This window comes from Cuculus canorus, chromosome 17 (genome assembly GCF_017976375.1).
Source record: "Cuculus canorus isolate bCucCan1 chromosome 17, bCucCan1.pri, whole genome shotgun sequence".
In the NCBI taxonomy this organism is placed as follows: domain Eukaryota; kingdom Metazoa; phylum Chordata; class Aves; order Cuculiformes; family Cuculidae; genus Cuculus; species Cuculus canorus.
In genome coordinates this window covers 302,883-323,739 of record NC_071417.1, presented here as the reverse complement: position 1 = coordinate 323,739, position 20,857 = coordinate 302,883, and the positions used below count along the sequence as shown (strand labels likewise).

Genomic DNA, 20,857 nt, shown 5'->3' with positions numbered 1-20,857 from the left:
TGCTGCTCCTGGCTGTGCGTGCAGCAGTCTAAACGGTACGGAAAGCTCCCAAAAAGCTGAGTCCAAACTTAAACCTCAGATCCTTGTCCTGGCTGACGTGGCTTTGCCTCCATGCGGTGCATGTCCATCTGTTTTTTTAGTCAAGGCTACATTGCAGCTTCATCTCTGAGTCCAATCAGAATGGCAGCTGATGTATTCTGTGTCTTACAGCATCCGTTTAAGCTTTGAAGACATTTCAAAGTGAAAAAGTATCCATGTATTTGTTAAGCACAATCACCCAGCCCCGGAAGAGTCCAGCATGCACAGAAAAATCATTCAGACCTCAAGTTTGGATTCTGAATCTATCTATAAGACCTGCCCTCCAGCTTTTCTGTGTAGCCATAGGAACAGAACAGGCACTTAAACAGGCCGGAGCTCATATAATCACATAATTCCAGAAACTGGTGGGGTTAATATCACAGCACATATAATAAAGTCACAAGCGACAGCAACGCTGGCAGTGCTGGAGGAACCTGCCACTGGCCACACAGGTTCCTGAGCAGCTTTCTGCTCACAGACAGGGAAGGATGCAGGCTGCTGCCGCGCTGTTACCATGCTCCTGCCTCGCTCCCAGCCACAGCTCCTGCTGCTTCTCCAGGAACCACAGGTCTCTGGCAGCAACTCCCGAGAGCACATCAGCAGGGTCTGCCCTGGTCACCTCAGGCCTCATCCAGGGCCCCCATTATGCACCCCAAGGGTGGCTGACACCAGGTTCTGTTATGAGGTACTAAGCTACTTGCATAGTCACCAGTAGACTGGAGAGTGGGGGCAGCTGAGGAGAGCAGAAAGGTTGCAGAAACAGAGCATGTGCTGAAAAAAAAAAAGGAAAGAAGGAAAAAGAGCACTGTTTTATCTCTTCTGCCATCCTGCATGCTGAGGAAAGGCAACCTCAGAAGTTGCAGGCATGAGGTCCTAAAGGCTGAGAAAAATAAGTGGAGGAGAACTGGGAAACGCTTCTGGAGCAGGAAAACCCCTGCCATACAGCAGCTGTCATATCGAATGCATGAGGTCCTTTTCCGAACTAGCCTGCTCTGCCAGCATCATCCTCAAATTACACCCATTAGATTTTGTTCCCAAATGTTTCTGCTTGTAACAATCAAGCAGAAAGCCTGGACTGAGATCCATGTGTGACATAGACTGCAACCTCTCAGAACATATTCTCGTTCGGCAGCTCTGCTGTACAACACCCTCCCAGCCCAGTGGTAGGTCAGGCCAGGCGGAGACTCCACCACTGGGGTCTGCAGGTTGAACATGACTGAGGAGTAATGAAGGTACCACTCTGTCTGCACTGGGCACATCAAAGATGCATTCAAACTGACTTGAGATAACACAGAGGTTTGACCAGTCCTTCCACACAGTGAACCACAACAGCTGCAAGCAAACCCTCTCCAACTCCCATGAATTCTTATGGCTTGGTAAACCCTTGTCTGGGGACCATAGACCACGGGCCCACCAACTACAAGCATCTTCCCTGGGTACATGGAGACATGCTGTGTCCCCACGAACCCACTGCACCAAATCAGAGCATTCTTCTGAGCTGGGATCACAGATGAAGTCAATGACGATTTGGTCATAACTAAACCACAGTGTTGTTGATGGCCGCAGGAGCCGTGCTGACGGTGCAGAGAGGAACAAGGAACTACTGTCTCCTGAGTGCCTTGAGTTCTCACACATCACACTCACTCTCAGGACTGGCAGCAAGGGAGGAACTATAACCAGGAAGCCTGGGAAAGCAGGGCAGATGAAGAAAAAGGGTAGGTGTTGCCTATGGATAACATCTTAAGACCGCATGGCCAATGCTATGGCTTTCAAAACACTGAGGGAGGATCCCATACTCAGTCCCCATTGCCTCTCCTGTGGATGATCAGCTCGACTCCTTTCCTGCCCAGACGTTTGTGTCTGTCAGATGTGTCACAGGGAACACTCAGAGCCATTGGCTCAGGTTGGTCCACATGCAAGCTTCCCAAATACAGCCAAGCCAACCTTATTTTGCCTTTGTCCACCACTTTGTCCTCCTCCCTTTCCATGCAGCACCTGGAAATGCTCAGCATAAGCCCTGGCCTGCTCCTCCAACAAGAAATCTGATGTATGACACCCTTAAAAGAGGAAGGCTCAGGGCAAGTACAGCCTTGAGGCTGCTCTGGGCAGGGGACCAGCAGGGGTGGGAAGAGCTGTGGCCCTGCACTAGCAGCGATGGAACAACGTCCTGCTTCTCCTTTTGTTAGAGGGCATTTCTAGCCTGCAGTGCTGAAGATGGGCTCTGAGGAGAGAAAAGACATTTCATGTATTGAGATGTAAACTCACAGAAGGCAAACTCACCACCCGGCAGCTGGCTGGAGCTAGAAACGCTCCCCAGGAGCAATCCAGCAGCCTTGTGAGGGCAGTGGGGGCAAACCTCCAGGCCGCACTCCACAGCGCCAGCCCAGCAAGCAAGGAACAAGGAGCTGCCCTTCACTAATCTTCCTAATGGAAGGCAGACACAGGGCTATGCTGTTGCACAGTCATTGGAGCTGGAAGCCAGACACCCTCTGAAGAAACACCCATTGCTCAGGACCAGCAGCAAAGACAGGCAGAGATCAGCCACATAAAGCTTAGCTGTAAACGCAACAGGCAAAAACAATGGGAGGATGAGCAAGGAGAGACCAGCACAGATCAGAGATGGAGATCAGGCCAGGGAGAAGAAATTCTGTCTCCAGCTAAATTTAACACCACCCTGGCTAGGCTCCAACCACAACCAGAGCCCCACACACCTTCCTCCTGGCAGCACTGTGCTCCCATCACAGCGTGGCTTTCTCTTCAGCAGCCTCCAGGCTCAGTCTTTCGCATGTGCTTAGCCAAGAGGCTCAGCTCTGAGCAGCAAAGATAGGACAAATGGGAGCTAAATGGAGAAGTCCAGGTGAGGAGAGCTCTCCCCCCACATCAACCAGAGCACCCAGGGAAGGGGAGTGAGGGGAAGCAGCACAGTGTAGGGGAACAGGCCCCAGACAGCTGGGAGCAAAGGTCTGGCGGAGACCTGGTTTCTGGCAGAGATGCCATGGGCTAAAGACTGAAGCACTGAGGCTCCATCCTTGGTGAACAACCTACTGTGTGTCACAGAAGGAAAACCTTCAGCGTGGTCCAGGAGGACACTTTTGAGCAGCATCCTCAGGAACGCACCTGGTCAGCCTGGCCTGCACAGAGGAGTGGTGAACCTTTGCATACCCCATGCCTCAGCAACGCCAGTGCAGTCACATCACAGCAGTTGTGTCGTTTCCTCTGAAGCAGACAAAGCTATTTTCAGAATACTCCACAGAAGGGAAATTTGGTTCCTGGCTACTTTCAATTGGGACAGGAAGGGCACTTCCAGAGGAGCTGTTTGGTTGAGTCAAACCAGAGGAGCAGCAGGCAGTAAACCCATTCCCAGCTTAGACCCAGGGCAACAGAGAGTGAGGAGCTGTATATGCCTTCCTTGTAGGTGCACTGCCGGGAACTTCCATGGCTTGGTCCTCCTTTGCCACTGCCTGAAATGTCAGTGCGGACACCAGGCTTGTGAATCTCATGGGTGTCACAAGGTTTGGACTCCGCTGCTCTGTCACCAGCAGAGCCACACACTCACCCTGACCCAGGAGAAAATGCCTTGTGGATCTAAACTCTGATGTTTAATTTAACCTTGAACTTGCAAGCAAGGTAAGTGGTTGCTTCATCAGAAGCCCCGACACTTTAGCCAGGCTTCATCCTTCGCTGCTCAGGGAAAAGCAAGAAACCAGACCAGTGCTGCAGACATCCCAAAGCACTGGATTAATCTCCTGTAAATACAGTGCCACGAGCACAAATCAACACAGCAAACAGATCTGTCTTTTGTTTTACCTAGCCTTCAGGTCAAGCTTTAATTTCATTCAAGGATCACTGCTGCTTTGTCACATAATCCCTCCAGAAATCTATCAAATTCCATTTTAAAGGTATTTGTGCTCCCTGCTTTCATTTGAAGTACTGCATGCTTCCCAAGAGGCACCGTTTGACTCACACATGCCTCCACTTCCAGTACTCAAAAAGGACCAATGACTATAAATTGCCTCGCAGTTGTTCAAACCTGTGAGCAAGTTCACAGCTCTTATCACACCTAGCTCCTCTGTTCATCCTTTAGGATAATCTGCAAACTGTAACATGTTGGGCAGATGTGAAGCCACCTGGAACTCTTCTGCGAAATACTGGATCGCTCTCTGCTCTGCAGAAGCACAGGAGGAGCTACTCCCAGCCAGACTTTCCCTGGTGCTGTACCGATGCGTTCCACGCGAGGGGGAAGCTGGCCCGCAGAAGAGCGGGTCCCATGGGAATGGGGCTCCGTTTCTGAGCAGGGAGCTCCACCACAGCTCCTCCTCAGCAGGACCAGACAGAAAACAATGTGCAGATCAAAGCCTTGTTGCTTCCACCTCACACAGAAGTGCCGGTGCTGGTGCCAGTGCTTCCGCCTAACACAGAGTGCTGGCGACCCTAATTGCCAGCACATTCAAAACCTTAGCAAAGGATAGAACTTCCCCAGTTTAGCCTGTTCAGACAGGAGGAGGAACCAGCAGTGCAGGAAGGTCTGCAGCAGTCTCTCAGCATTACCAGTGCTCATCTTTCCCTCTGCTTCATCCTCCATCTCTGCAGCACAAATCAGGCTTATATAGATTCCCTGCCTCTCATCTCAAACCAGAGAGAGGCAGACTGGGAAGCTGGGAACAGGAACGCTTGGGAGACAAACAGGTATGCATTGCTCCATGTCACAGAAACCAGTGGGGCTGGGAGCCTTTGGAGGGAGAGAGAGGAAAATAACACTGAACTATCATCAGAAACGGAAGGGCACTGTTTCTCCAGTTCTCAGGGTCTCTATCCAAACAAGAGTACCTGCACTTTGGGAAGCTCTTGATGCACATCAACGTACACAAACAGAAAAAGGTTGGGACAGGATCCTACAGAAGGTCCACTTCAAAGTTACAGGTAGCAGTCCCAATTCTGCGATCCTTACTCACTGAGTAGTCCCATTGAAACAGAAACAACTGCTCACCTGAGTAGGGATTCAGGATCAGGCCTGTCTACCAAAGAGGCTGAATCCCACACCAGAGAGGATATCACAGCCTCTAAGCATCCCAAGACACTCACACCTGGTCCAGGGCATCACCATGGAAGACAGTCCAGGCTGGGATATCACACCTGCAAACGGACACCGAGCATGGACCACAGAGAGCAAGGCAGTGGACAAATAAGGCTGGAAAAGGGATGCTCCATCTAAGCAGGGATGCTGCTGGTTCATCCCCAGTACACCCATCTCACAGATACTGCCAGCTGTGCAAGGAGGTTTTTCCTTAACCCTGCTGTCCTTGAAGAAGGCTCCTGAAAAAAATATTGGGAGAACACAAGCCAACTGTCTTGCAGCAGCTCCCAGCCTCTGGCTGGGGCTTCCAGCTACAATTAACATAACTTTAGGAGTAGCTGATGCCCACAAGAGAGGAGAATGAGCCCTGTCTTAGCTCATTTTTAATTCCGTTACTTAAGGGCAAAAAGGCAGCACTATAAAGCAACCTCCAGTCCTGGGAGGCACTCCTGGAGAGGAAAGCCAGCCCCAGCCTGAGAGGAATAACCCCAACAAGCCCTCCAGACCATCCATCTTGCAGATGGATAATCTTGCAGATTAGATTCCCTTTCCATTCCCCTTTTCCTCCTGATGGTTCCTCTGGCTGCAGCTCCCCCGCGGCCTTGCACAACACAGTATTAGTCAGAGGGAAATTCTGCTCCCTTCCTCCCCTGGATGTTGCTCTTGGTTCAATATAAACAGCAGAGAGAACTGTGCAACATTTTGAGTATTTGTCCTTTTCAGCCTGGCAAACCCGGCTTTCCCACCCACCCCTGCTCCCCGCCCCTTCTCCCCATGTGACACAGACAACAGCGTGATGCTGCTGGTAATTGGAAGCAATTAGCTGTACTAGGGATGCAGCACGCTTTGGTTTATGAGCAGTGGTGCAAAATACTCCTTTTGGGTAGGGACTGAAAAAACACCCCTGATGATCAGCAATGGTGTGAGGCGTTCTTGAAACAAGATCATAACCATCTCCCGCAGGAAACAGAACCTGAGGGAGAGACAGAGCAACCATGAAATCTGGGAAAATCAATGCAGAGCTATCTCTGTCACAGCAGTGTGTGTCCACATGAAGAATCCATGGAGATCCTCGCTGAGCCTACAGGACGTCTGTCCTTCTTCCTTGCCACCAAGCAGTGGCTCTCTGGGAAACAGTGCTGGTGTCTGAAGCCCTGATGTTTGCAAAAGCATCCCCAAGGAGCCGCGCTCCCCAGGGCCTGACACACCACGCAGACCAGTGACTGTGCCAGCCCAGCACTGTTGCTACATGGTGGCAGCACGGTGCGTGCTCCCAAGGGGCATCACAGCCCGGCTGACCCGAGGACGTCCCCAGCACAGCTGTGTTGTGGGCCACTCATGCCGCCGTAGGACCAGCCAGGCGGATACAATGCCTGGCAGTTTGCTGTATGAAAGAAGAAGAGAAGGCAAATGCTGCAAGGTGGCAAATGGCTGTGCTAGTCCTACACCTCAAAGACTGTGTGATATTTTTACAGTCTAAGTGTCATGCAGCTCAGGCCAATGGAGAGAAGCTGCAGACCAGGACTGTTGCCCAGCTCCCTGCACCCTGCCAGTGCAGACACCGAGGCTGTGGCTGGGGAGATGCTGTCAGAATAATCAAAAGAGAATCAAGAGATGCTCACCAACACCTTGCTTTCCCCTTCTCCCCCATCTACTTGCTCCAGCAAACACCAAGCTGCTGCACACCTCTGCTGCTCAACTCACCACTTCTCTGCGTCCTGCAGCCTGACTGGAGATTCACCTTTTGTTGAACACTGCGCTGATGGGCAAATACTTGCAGTCACTGAATATCTAAATCAACTTGTGCTGTCAAAAGGAATTTAAACAAAGTTTCTTCCAGGCTTAGGAGTAGTAGTCAGTAACTGCTGAGAGTTACTTCTCCTGATCAGAGATGCTGACCAGTAGGGAAAAAGTGCAGAGTTAGTCTGAGTTTGCAGTGAAAAAGACTACCTTGGATGGAGAAATATCTGGCTCAGAGTCTGTGCTGCACACTAGAGAGCTATCCATGCCCTTCCATAATGCAGATGTGATGTGCAAGCTTTGGAACTCACAGAAAGGATGCCCATATGGATTATTTACCAATATTCATGGACAGTGACAGGTCCTGATGGCTCTGTGATACACAGATGAACACCCTGTCTACAGGAAACACCGCAGCTCACCAGGCTGACTCAGCAATCGCAGTGCTCTGCAAGAGAGGTGACACCAGGCAGCCCAGCGCAGAGCCATGAGCCGGCATGCCTGTCAGCACAGCAGCCTCAGTCTGCTTTGGTCTGGTCCCAAATTCATTAGCAGTTTTGCAGCAGTGAGAGATTCCCACTAACCGCTGAGATGATGCCATCTGTTTCCACTTACGTGCTGGCTTGCAGGAGCAGCTACAGAGCAAAGGACTCCAGGGAGACTTTGCTCTCCTGAGCACTCAGGGACTGAACAGCCAGCCAGCTGCGACAGACAGTCCAGATTCACCGTCCCCAGAGCAACCTTGTACCTCCCTCCTGTACAAAGTACAGGCTACCATACCTCATTTGGATTTGCGATCCAGCTCTGTCATACACCCACCCACAGGCCACTTCCCTGTGGGCATAGAGAAATTGCTCCCAGCAAGAGCATGACTGCCCTGACTTACTGCTCTGGATGGCACCACAGCAGAGGATGTGGCTGTTCCCACACCTCTTGGTCTGCCATCTACAAAGCCAAAAGGATTTGTCACTGATAAGCCAGGTTCTCAAAATTACCAGGTGCTCTTTCTTTCTGAGTCAGGGTCCTGCAGAGACCACACTATGCAGAGAAATCTTTCCCCAGATTCCTTTTGCATGTATTCATTCTTATATATGTGCTGCTTGGGACAACCACATACCCACCTGCCCCAAACGGGGTAAAATGTGCCAGCGGTGCCTGCACAGCCCCAGCGAGCACACAAGCACAGACTAGCATGGAGATAAAAACAGCAGCGTGGAGTATGGGAGTGTCTAGGTGGCTTCTGAAAATGGCAGCAGGAGGAAAGGGATAAAATCAGGGACACCCTGTGTGAGGAGGGCTAAGGAAGTATTGGGCTTGTCTGACAGCTGAACTACGGGAGGACTCTGCTGCCTTGTTTTACCAGTCACACCTGCCTTGGGAGGGACAACAGTCCTCTTCAGCAAGAGCAGGTTTCATGCCTTCAAACAGATTGCTTAATATTTAGCAATTTGAGTTTGGCAACTGCTCTTTTCCTGTGGTTGCCACTTCCTCTCTGAGCCCACACAGTCTTTTCCAGAGCCAGAAGAGACATCATACTCCTCTCAGCATGCCCTCGAACTCTGCAGTTCCCCTCAGCAATCCATCCCTTCAGAAGCACCGGTGCCCATGGTGGATTCACAACCATGACAGACAACAGCAGAACTAAGTTCTAAGTCACTAACTTCTTCTTTCCTTCCCAGCAGAATCTTCATAGTCTTGCTTGGAAAGAGCGGAAGTGAGTCTTCCTGGAGAACAGTGCTCTTGGGTGAGAAAGGATGAAATAGCAGGACAAACCACAAACAAAAGGCGACAGCAGCAAGCAGCTGGACAAAACTGCCACAAAATCAAAAGCCTAGAGCATCCTACATGGCTTCAGGGAGGTGATCCTTCCCAACATGATCTCTTCCCAACACCATCCCCAGCCTCTCAGTCCATCAGTGATTTCGCATACCCTCACCTCCACCCCACTCTGGAGAGAGGGGCTGTGAATCACCCAGCAGGCAGCTCCTGCAGGTACTGCCACACTGAGCCCCACTGCACCGATGCTGCAACCAGAGACTGGAGAGCAGGCAGTGGAGATGAACCCCAGGGGACAGACCACAAGCAGTTCCACTCAGGCCTGCTCTGCTGAACTCTTGCCAGGAGGTACTTCTCCTCAAAACTCCAGATACAATGACATTGCCATCCCAACCCATTACAGCTCTGTCCCAGCCACTCTGAAGCTGCTCCTGAGGACTTTCTGCGCTGCAGGGGACGCGGCCAGCCTGTATACACAGCTTCAGGCCACATACATGGCACAGAGCAGCCGGACTGCTGAACACCTCTCCTCAGAGGCCAGGAGAGCCCTGCCACCTGCAGCTACTCAGCCCACCGGGCAAGTAGGATCTGCTGCAAAGCCCTCCCACAGTTAACGAAGAACCCGCCACCAGGCTGCTGGTTAGCCAGGCTGCTGGTTAGCCCCTTAGCCCTATGGGGAGGCCTAAGCCATGCAGCAGGGCTGGGCACAGAGCCCTGTGTTAGCATCCCAGCTCCAGAGCTGACAAACCTCCCGCTGAAGGCAGTGCCTGGTACAAAGGTTTATTTGTTTCTGACACACGAGCCCATTCCAGGCTATTGCCTGGACACATCATCTTTATTGTGCCCCCGACTCTGGCAACAGGCAGAGCTCAATGGCCTCTTTCTGGGATGCTGGTGGGTCTCACACACTGGAGGCCACAGATAGCAGGGGACTGCCAAGGTTCTGAGCCCTGCCAAGCAGCCAGCACCGGCACTGCGTCTCCTTCACCACTGACAGCAGCACAAGCATCCCCTCGTGCTCTGCTGGCCCAAACCCCTTCTCACAGACATGGCAGAGCTTCTCTGTCACCCAGCCAGCCACAGTCACCTGTGACCACACTCCAGTGTTATGGGTACCTCTGTGGGATGCTGAACAGAGGGGAAAACAAGGACATTTTTGTGCAAAATCCCTGCTTGTCCATGTACTTTCAGATTGTTTCATCTCATGCAGGCAGGGAAGCAATTCTGAGGCAGGATGGAGGCAAATGGGACTGTAAGCTCTTGTCCTAACTGTACACAGTCACGATGGGATCTCTTTCCAGTCCCTGTTCCCAATGCAACAGGGAAGAGGGGCAGGAGGGCTGGGAGAAGTCTTTTGCTAGATTCCATGAATGGTTAAACTCCTGCTATTTAGCAGTGGTGAGAGGGGTTTTATCTCCAAACAAGAGTTTTGATACCACCTGGAATGAGGCCAAGAGAAAAGCAAATTCCTCCAATGAACTTATCCCCCTCCAATACTGCCTACCCAGCTACGGGAAGTTTCCTCTGCAGCCACAGGGACATGAGCAAAGATTGCTTTTATTTCTCCACCCACAGCCTGCCACAGCCCAGCATCTCTTCAGCTTGAGCTCGAGCCAGAAGACAACTAGGCTGAAGGGGAAGTGGCTGGACTCCCTCACACAGCTTGCGAGACGGCACTTCGAAGCTGGCCTTAGTGGAGCACACAGTCATTCATGAAGTCCAGAGCTGTGCCTGGCAGACCACCTCCAGCAGCCAGAATAGAACTGGGCTTGCTGGACACCATCAGAGCCCAAGGGCTCCAGGCTCCAACAGCTAGAGAAAATCTTGGCTGTATCAGAGCAGCAGACAAGAAGGCAGGAGGAAGAAGGGCCCTTTGCCATACCAGGAAGGAGAAATTTCTGTTAGCTTCTGCAAGCAGTGTCTGCCTGTGGTTTCCCAAGCTCCCCACCACTGCCTGGGACCTGGAGCTGACACGTCAGCTGGCTCCCACCCCATGTTCCAGATCCTCAGTGTTCACACCAACACCTCCATTCCTAGAAAGTAAAGTCTCCAGGAGGGCTCTGATCCAATTTCACACTGATTCAGAAGGCCTTTGGATATAAAGATCCCATCAGGGACGCTTCCAACCATGCATGTACCTTCAGCACCTTCCTGCACCAACACACGTTCACACTGAGCACGTCATTCCACCAGGCACAGCTCGGCACCCTGCAGGACAGGCCTCTTGTCCAGCCATGTGTTTTGGACTCTGCTCTGTCTTCCCACTCCGCTGGCACAGCCATTCTGCCTGGTAGCAGGGCACTGCCCCTCAGCTGTGGGCCTGGGGAGCACCATGCCATAGCCCAGCACCCCCATACAGCTCTTCCTCACACAGGCACACAGGGCTGGTTCCCAATGTGGGTGCTGCTCCTCCGCGGGGCTGGTCCCTCCACCAGCACAAAAGGTGCTACAGCCCAACCCTTCCCACAGACCACTGGTCACAACCACTGGTGAGAGCAGCATAACAGCTCAGGCATCACCAAGCAGCCTTAAATCCTGGTAATTGGGGCGAGATGCCAGGACCTTACAGGGCTGGGGCTGGGTCTTACCAATACCTACATTCAGGGCATGGCAGCAGGCCTCAAGGCGAGATTCTACCCTATCCATGCCAAGCACGCTTTGCTGAGTAGAAAGCACAGGGCTCTCCCTGGAGCCTCAGACCCTTGCCTGTGTAATTCAAAGAGCAGCGTAAGCTGTGGCCACAGCTCGAAGTGATGCTCCAAATGCTGCTCCACCTCAGAGTGGAAGACAGGTGAGGTCACCTGCAGTCTGAAATCACTTCCGCTCTCAAGCTGCTCTTAACACTGTGCCACAAATTAAAAAAGAGTGGGATGGGCGGGGAGGGAAACCCAAATCATCAGAACCTGCTACCCATGAAGAACTCAACACTCCACTAATCTCCACATTCTCATCAGCTGCCATGCAAACCCTCCACCCTCCCTCCTTCCCCTGCAAGAACAAACCTGGCAGCAACTGCTTTGAGTTAATAGGAGGGCATCACACAAGTTGCATGGGACTGTGCTCAAACCCCAGCTTCCCAAATCAAACCCAAGCAAAGCAGTGGGAAGAAATTACAGCTTGGTGCTGTAAAACCAGCTCAGCCACACCATTCCACCTCGTGCCCAGCTCCAACAGTTGGTTTTCAAATGTTTGCGCTGCAGCAGCTCAACTCTTTCTCCCCATGCACGTGGTGTTGGAAACAATTTGTACTGGCAACTGATCCTATCTGTGCAGCACTGAGCACCAACATCACAACTCTGCAGCCTCTCCAGCAAAGCCCCACTCTCCCCTGTCCAGGTGGCCCTATTGCCCAAGCCGGCAGCTGCATTCTCCCACCTGGACGGGGTGGTTCTTAACCCAACACCTAAGGACTGAGCAAGGAGGATGGAAATTGAGTTCACCAGCACAGGGGAGTCCTAAGGAAAAGAGCCTTGCAATGGCCACACTTGGCCATGAGAAACCAGACTGATAGTTTAGTGGCACCCTTTTAAAAACACAGCGACCACAGATGAATTGGCATCTCATTTTTGGAAGCACTAGACTGACCACAGTACCCAACAATGCCTCAAGAATTAATGGCCAAGACACAATGTCATCACACAGTTCCCTTCTACACGGTCATGGTTTTTTCTCCTCTTAGCTCAGATTTTGCTCTACACAGGAAGGTACTGAGGTTTTGTGGGGCTCTTTCAGAATTCCCAGTCTCATTGCAACAGTAGCCATTGGATGCAGCTATTGTGCCAGCAAACAGAGCTGCTGTCATCCACAAGCTGGGTGGACCCAGTCCAGCTGCAGACCACGCACGTGGCCTTGGTCTTACGCGTGCCACAGCAGTGACTGGCTGAAGCAATGCTAGGTATGATACCATGAGACCTTCTCAGCACCTTGGGCTAATGGGAGCTATTGCAAATGCAACAGGTAAAGAAGCAAGGGCAGAGCATGCTCATGTGCACAGCTATGGATCACACGCCACATATTTCTAGGACTTTCTTCAAGCAGATGGAAGATTGGAACTCAGGACCACGTGCGCTGCCAGTCCCATGCTAGAGACTCTGGTTCACACAACAGCCCTGGAGCTGAACAGCGGGAGAAGCCTGACAGCTTCTCCCAGAGAGCACTTTGCTGGCCAGCCTCTTTACAGAGGCCAGCCCTGCTCACCAACCAGCCAAGAACCACAACAAAAGCAAGAGCTTTCTTCCTTGTGGGTTTCAGCCCTTCTAGATGCAGTGGACAGCTGAAAAAGAAACCTCTCTTAAATCCTGGCACCAGGCACAGACCTGGGCTGTACAGGTGGGTCCTCATCAGCACGGACTAAGGATAAATACATCACGGGATAGACATATTTCAGTAGAGGAAGCAGCAGACTGTTCTACCTGGCTGCATTCCCACCAGCTTCTTTCTACCTGTGCCAGCTTCACACCTATAACTTGGTAAGACACCAGCAGTAGTCATCCAAATAGTGAGAACTTGGTGTGGAAGTAAACATCCAAGAGACAGGCTGCCTTGTTGGGGAAATGAGGAGCCCCAGCCCTACCAAGAAGGTAGAAGAGCAACAAAGCTGGTGAGGGGGCTGGAGAACAAGTCTTACGAGGAGCGGCTGAGAGAGCTGGGGTTGTTTAGCCTGGAGAAGAGGAGGCTGAGGGGAGACCTTATTACTCTCTACAACTACCTGAAAGGAGGTTGTGGAGAGGAGGGAGCTGGCCTCTTCTCCCAAGTGACAGAGGACAGGACAAGAGGGAATGGCCTGAAGCTCCGCCAGGGGAGGTTCAGGTTGGATATCAGAAAAAAATTCTTCACAGTAAGAGTCATTGGGTACTGGAACAGGCTGCCCAGGGAGGTGGTCGAGTCGCCTTCCCTGGAGGTGTTTAAGGAACGGGTGGATGAAGTGCTGAGGGACATGGTTTAGGGAGTGTTAGGAATGGTTGGACTCGATGATCCAATGGGTCCTTTCCAACCTTGTGATTCTGTGATTCTGTGATACCACAGGGCAGTGCCCACCAGCTCCTAACAGGAGAACTCTGGCAGCTATGAGCCGAACAGTGCGGGCTTCACACCCCACCACCCTGAGAAACACCAAGCACTGCAGAGAACGGACAGGTCTGAAGTTGAACATTTGGGCTAAGTGGATTCCTGAGGCTCAAACACATTTGGGAAGCTGCAATTGTGGTATGACTGACTCACAAAGTGTGGAGCCACTCCTTCATCAAAGTAGGTGCATCCCTAAAAGCCATGGCCTGCAGACAGAGGTGCTTTGTTCTGGACTTCAGTTCTGCCATCCATAAAACAGCAGTGGGGAGAACTTTACTGTGAACACCCACACCTGACCTATCTGGGCCAGCAATGTCCACCAAGCCCCCAAGGATCGCAGGTTAGAAGGCATTCAGGAAGGGTTGTACTCTTTACCCTGCACCCAGACACCCTGGCGAGCTCTGAGCCACGTCTGTGTCTCAAAAAAATCCACCAACATCGCTTATAGAAGACTCCAGCTTGCTGTAATCCTCACACTTTTCCAGTACTCAGATGCTCCTGTGCACAAACACAGAGCCATTTTGTCTGCAAACAACTCTACTTGAATAATCCTGCAAGAGCAGATGTGCACTAACTCCCCCAGAGTTTTCATGTACTTTGCTTTTTTTTTTTTTAGTTGTTTTTATTCTTAAATTGCTTAATATACAAGTAAAAGCCATTCAGACCGAAAGCAAAGGCTTCACTCAGGGAAGCTTAAAAAGAATCAGACAGTACTGTATTTGAGGAACTCACAGATACGATACAGGTAAACATACAAAACCACAGCCTGTCTTTTCCAGACCTATAGGCTGGATAGATCTGCTGAGGGCCTGTTGAATATTCTGGAAAGCTCTGCAGATATGGAAGAGATGATGTGAAATCATTAGTATATTAAGAGCAACAGAAAGTAACCTAAATCAATAAAACTCTTCACAGGCAAACCAGGATTCCTCTAGGCAAAGGAATTGCACAGACATAAGGACACCAGTGCCCTGGTGGAGTTAGAGATGACAAAGGGTGTATTATCCTTTTCCAGTAATACTTAGATTTAACTATATAAACTGTTCCCCTGGGAGCAGATCCTCTTTCGTTGTTTACACAAGAGCCTTAGAGTTGGATTTTAAAGATGAAAGCAATCACTCCTAAAGTGCAGGGAGCCCAGTCAATACAGATTTTCTTGCTACAGCAAACAGCAGCTTAGCTGCACCGCCCTGAGATTCTTTGCCCTGACACCCTTGCTGTTATCGGCACATCCAGAAAGAGCAGGGAACAGGAGGGGTTATCAACACTGCAATCATCAACACGGCAAAAGGTACGGAGAAATCTGCAATAGCAAAGCCTGCATGACACTTTCTTGCCGTGACAAGCCTAGGTGAAGCAGAGAAAGGCACAGGGGCTGCAGAAGCATCCAGCCTCAGGGCAAAGCACTGCCTGGCTGCTCTTCAGCCCCAGATTTGTCATCATCCTGGGAGTGGATTGCAAACAGCTCCACACTCCCAGGGAGCACATCCCCACATGCAAGGTGCTGAACCAGAGCACAAAAAAAGCCTAGCCCCAGAGGGCTCACAATCGGAAGCGTACAAGGAAACCAACAGGTACACAGATCAGTTGGAAAGCAGCACCACTAGTGTGATAAACAGTGACTACCCACAACTAGCTGCTGCCAAGTACACACAGAAGGGCTTTAAGGAAGGGTTTGGAGAATGATAAAGAGGACAGTTCTCAAACAAGGTGGGATGAGACGTTAAGAACACTAATCTACAAAGGAGCATCTCTTCCAAGGCAAGTCCCTAAAAAAGAAGCAACATTCTAAGAGTTTCAGTTTCAACAAGAAACCAAAATATTAGGTGGGTCTGCCACTCCTGAGCACCGCCATGATCCTTTCAAAGCTATTTTCACAGACCCATGGTTCTTACCGATTTTTTGGAGACAAAGATGAAAGGGCCATTGAGAGCAGGCTGGAACCTACCTCCCACAGCATTTTCCCAGTTATTTTCCTTCACCAACCCCTTTCCTGGACCTAATCCATGGACCACAGCACATGAAAGGCAACTGTAAGCCTGGCACCAGGTGTGCAAATTCCTCTGACGCAGCCTGCTCGGGGCAGATGGCAGGAGCTCATGCGACACAGTGACCGACATCAGCTGCAGTGATGGTGGGGAGAACAGTGGGAAAGCTGCTCGCCACAGCCGAATTTATTAAAATATAGGAGCTGCCTAGCTCCTCTCAGTTTCAAAGGACTTGGCTACTTTCCTCTGTATTTAAAGAAAGCTGGCCCTTGGTTTGTATTATTGCAAACTCCCTAAAAATTTGCTTTTAAAATAACTATATTGTACAATGGCCTTTGTGGAAAAGCTGATGTTTCACCCTGTTGTCTTTCATCTCCACACCACCAACCCAGTCCAGAGGAACATGTCAGCTTCTTGGTTGATCCAAAATATGCTGACAATCTGAGAGGCACTGTGAACAGGATCGTGTAATTAAGGGCAGGGAGAACCCACAGTTCTGGGCTGGCACAACACTACACCACAGGGCTGTGGCACAGGATGGGGCTTCACAGACACCATCACTGTGCAAGCACCCAATAACTCTGTCATGGCGCCATGAGGCCCCGCTGGGCTCAGCACTATACATAAGAACATTTGATCTTCCCAAAAAGGCATGGGCTTTACAATCCAACTCTGCTATTTTGGCAAATTTCACCTGCAAATAATTCAGTATAAACTAATGCAGCCAGAACAGGCAACTCAGTTTGACCAGGGCAGACCTGGTATACTGGTATTGTCCTGGGGGTGATATTTTCTGCCAGGTTTGGGTGTGCCATTTCTCCTCTCTCCTCATCAAATACCACAGCCTTAGGAACAAACCTTAGCACACAGCCAGGCTGCAGCAGACAGATCAAAGCCCTAAACCTTGCAGAGGTTCATTAAAGGGGACACATTCTAAATCATACTGCCCCACCTCTCCTAAAAACCCTTCCACTTTATAATAACAACTTCTCCCCTGAAAAACTGAGCGAGAAAGTAAACACAAAAGGTGAGTGCCCCAAGCTGAGTAACTAATGTCACTGCACCAGGGACACTACCCAGCCACACTGAACAAATTGGGCTCTAGATAACATCTGTGCTTTGCAGATAACACTGCTGTGACACTGGTCTTGCTGCTATTTCAGTCTTGATTTCCACTATAAAGTTTATCCAACAAGATTCATCAATATAATCACTACTTGCCCTGTAGCAAAACTGTTAATACCGACTCATTAATACAGTATTGATCTGAAGGAACAGATAATTGTCAGCTACTCACCCTTGCGGATTTTTCAGTGGTATTGCTGATTTCATCCATTTCTTTATAGGCTCTACTCGAAAATAACAAGAATGGTGAAGTGGACGAGATAGAAGATGGGAGATGTTAACATCGCAGGCACTAGAGGAGCAGAGTTCGTGAAAATGTCACCTTTGAAATGATTACAGTGGATTTCTGGAAGTCTAAGAAATGAAGCTGGACTAAAGAAGATATTAGACAAGACAGGAAGTCATTTGACTGTAAACGCTGTGGTTGTTGGGCACACAGGGCGCAGCAGTACCCAGTGGTAAAGGGAAATTGGAAGCAACCAAGTAGAAAAATTACATTTGCTAGATGGTGCTTCCCTACAAGGCAACCCAAAGAAAATGGAAATGGTCCCATAGCTAAGACAGGGGAGCGGGGCAGGATGAGGAATACTCAGCTCAGTCAGGAGGTGAATGGTGGGCCAGCAGCCCCATGCAATGGCAGCTAAAGTGACAGCCACAGCAGGCCAAGAGCAACGTGTCATTCCCAGCCTTTAATAACATGGTGCAAAATCAGGTACGTGTGAGCAGCAGTTAGGATCTGCAGCACAGCACGAAGTCAAACCTTTATATTTTTTAAGAATCCAAGGCTAACCATCTCCAAGCAAATCCCCAAAGCAATGCCACATGCCTAATGGGGAGGGATTTTCTCAGGCACCCAGCATGGGCTCTGACTCACCAGCGATCTCTTGGGCTTTATTCTCTAGTCATGTTTGGCTGTGGGATCTCAGCCCACTGCCCCTTACCAACAGGCCCAAACTGCACCAGCTGCACCCAGGGACACAGTTCTGCGCCTGATGTGGTTTGCAGTAGCCTCAGAGGGATAAGAAGGAAAGAAAAATCTGTAAGGTGAGGATTTCTAACCTCCAGTGATGAGGGGCAGGGAAAAGATGGAGGAAGTCTGACTTTCCGTAGACAAAAGGAACATGCTCCCTTCACCTGCACACCTCAGAACAGAGTGCTCCCCCTGTACATGATCAAATCAGCAACATCAGGTAGAAGTCACAGTTCAGCTTTAAGAAATTTTGACGTGACTCTTTCTTGATGTAATTTTGCCATAGATGAGGAAATCTGTTTTCTTTTCAGGCTCATTTACAAACCATTGCCTTATGAATATGAAACCAGACCTGCTTTCCTGCACTGGAGAAAACACATGCGGGCCTGTTACTGCAGGATGTCAGCCAAGAGGTGGATGGATGTCCCAATTACTTTACTTTTTTAAAAATAAGAAAGAAAAAGTTATTTGGCATGAAGGGACAGCCCTAAACCCCTAGGGGACAGGCTCCAGGTACCCAATACACACAGATTCCCTGGAGCCACATCAGCTTGCACCTTGGCAATATGCAGGGTGTCTGAGGAGGCCAGAGCAGGGGTCTCACCAGACATTTCCTGGATGTCCAGTGTCATTAATGTCATGATAGATGAGCTCCAAGTCCTCCAAAACGTCCACGTCTGGGCTGTAAGCTCTACCTCACAGGGAGACACTTCAGCACCAAACAGACTTGAGAGCAAGGCGCAGCACAGGAAATGCACACCTGAACAAGTATCCACACACTTTGCAAGGAAACATAAGAAAGGAAACATTTAGCTTTCAGACTAACAAGCCCCATGATATCCCTTGTTCGCAACCCCATGCACACACTGTGCTGCTGCCACATGAAGGACAGCTCCAGTACCACTATCACTTGTTTACCAAGCGAACAATTCTGTTATTGACTGGCACCTGCCCGCGACAGTGGAACCACGAGAGGAGCAGAGAGATGTTCAGATGACATCGACCATTCAAACCAGGCAGCAAAACGCCTGGCACCGGCCAGAGTCTCTGAGCAACTGCTGAGGACCAGCCCTCCCACCTCAAACAGAAAGGCTTTCACTGACATTAATGAGAGCTTCTGAAAATAATGTCATCACACAGCTAGGAGATGGCACGCAGCCTTTCTGTTCGAGGCCCAGTAGGCCAAACAGAGCAGGCACTGAGGAAGTGGAATGCTGGGCTCCATCCAGTTGCTTCTGGTTTATTTAAATTGCTGTGAAGTCAAATGCCATGAACCTAGTGCAAGCTGAGCGAGGTGGGGCAGGGAAGATGAGGCTTCTTCGAGTGCCCAAGAGGACAGAGTCCGGCTGCACAGTGATGGTCAGAGGATCCAAAGCCCATCAGTGTGATAGTACTGGAGCATACCAGTAAACACGCCTCCTGCTCACCTCTGTGGGCCTGGTCTGAGCTTCTGAAGTGCCAGTCCAGGTCTGCCCACAGACTAGCGTAGAACCAGAGCATTCAGCTGCAGGGTGGACCCAAGCATGTGCCTGGATTAATTGCCTGGAAAAATCACCAGCTCCTGCTCAATAACTGTCCCCTCTGAAATCCACTTTCCTCATAAATACATGCTCTGCCAAAGGCTCCTTTCAAGGGGAGGAGAGTTCTTTAAAGTAAGGAGATGAACAGCAAAGGTTTTAATCCTGGGAGGGAGACATGAGCAGTTTCCCTTCCGCGTGCTCCAGCTCAGGGCTCCAGCACACTGCTCTGGCCGTGTCACAGAACTGTCTACACCAAATCAGGACTGTGAGCACAGCCACTAGGAGATGAGAGATCATCTCAGGCAGCAGCTCTCTTGCTGTGCTGATGACACACTCTTGCCAATGTTGGCACTGTACAATCACAGCAGCAAGGCTTTGCTGCAGGCCAGCTGCATCACTTGGAGTTTACCCACCGCTGCCTGGATTCAGCCCACTGCCTACAAAACAGGGCAAACACTGGCTTCCAAGGCTGTGATGCCTCTTCAATCACTGTCTGATCCCAGCTAGCACCAGCTCCTCTGAGCAGCAGGAGCCTCTGAGACTCTATAGGAGCCTAAAAGCCATAAACCTCCCTGACATTTTTTACAGCAAGCTTTGGGCAGAAGGAAACTACCATCGGTCCAGATGGGCATTGCCAATACTGCTTATCTACATTTCCAGGACTTCACATTGCTTAATGCCCAATGCAGAGACTCAGGAGAGCTTTAAACTAAAAAGAAAGCACAGCCAAGGAGAGACTTTAGGGAGGGCAGGAGGGCAACACATGCCTTTGTGACTCATATTTCACCTGAATATATAATTAATGTAGTATGCAAGTTATTTGGAAATAAAAGTGCATGTAAGACTGCAGGATCTAAAGAGACTTCATGTGTGTACGTATCACAGCAAGAACGAGCTTAGTGCAGCAAGCAGGATTAGAATAGTTCCCACACTGAGGAAATAGCCAGGAGAGATTACAAGAGGCTGAAAGCAAAGGGACTTGCCTGGGAAGTGATCTTAAAAATAATTGCAATACAAACTAGAGCAGTAAAAGGCCTGGCCCGTGCTCTCTTGTGCGTTCACACAGCTTCGAGCACCAGGGGTCTGTGAGGGAAAATGAATCACAGTCACCGAAGCCCAGACCACATCTGCATCACCATGGGCTTTGCCTCACAGAAAGCAGAAGGAAAATGTTAAGCCCTTGGAGCCTCTTTTCCCAGAAACTAACTGAGTGGATCTTCTTTCTCCTCCCTTGCTTCTGCACTGAGTATATCCGGAGGGCAGGGAGCTGGGCTCGCTCTGCATGGCCAGTCTCCAGGAGCTAGCACTCATGATCCTGTGGTTTATTTGCTCAGACTGCTCTCCCAGCTCCTGGTTCTCCCCTGCCAGGAATCATTCTGGGAGATCTGCCCCGGGCAGGGTCAGGCAGAGACGGGCCATCGCAGTTCCATACACACACCCTAGACACTCTTGATAACAAGCTTCAAAACAAACAGGGCACTCCCAAAGTTCCCAGGAAGAGCAAAGAGCCAAGTTGAAC

At 50.4% G+C, this 20,857-nt stretch overlaps 1 protein-coding gene across 6 annotated transcripts in view; it reads right to left on the bottom strand.

Moving 5' to 3' along the window:
* The window catches only part of SEPTIN5 (septin 5), a 50,886-nt gene that overhangs the window by 15,795 nt on the left and 14,234 nt on the right, over positions 1–20,857 (bottom strand). Inside the window, exon 1 of one of the 6 annotated variants that reach the window (XM_054082371.1) lies at positions 17,021–17,074. The exons of the other annotated variants lie outside the window; for them this stretch is intronic. Within the exon in view, the coding sequence (XP_053938346.1) occupies positions 17,021–17,059 (39 nt within the window). The 5' untranslated portion in view covers positions 17,060–17,074. Of the gene's footprint in view, positions 1–17,020; positions 17,075–20,857 lie in introns of those variants that run through there. 6 annotated transcript variants of the gene reach the window in all.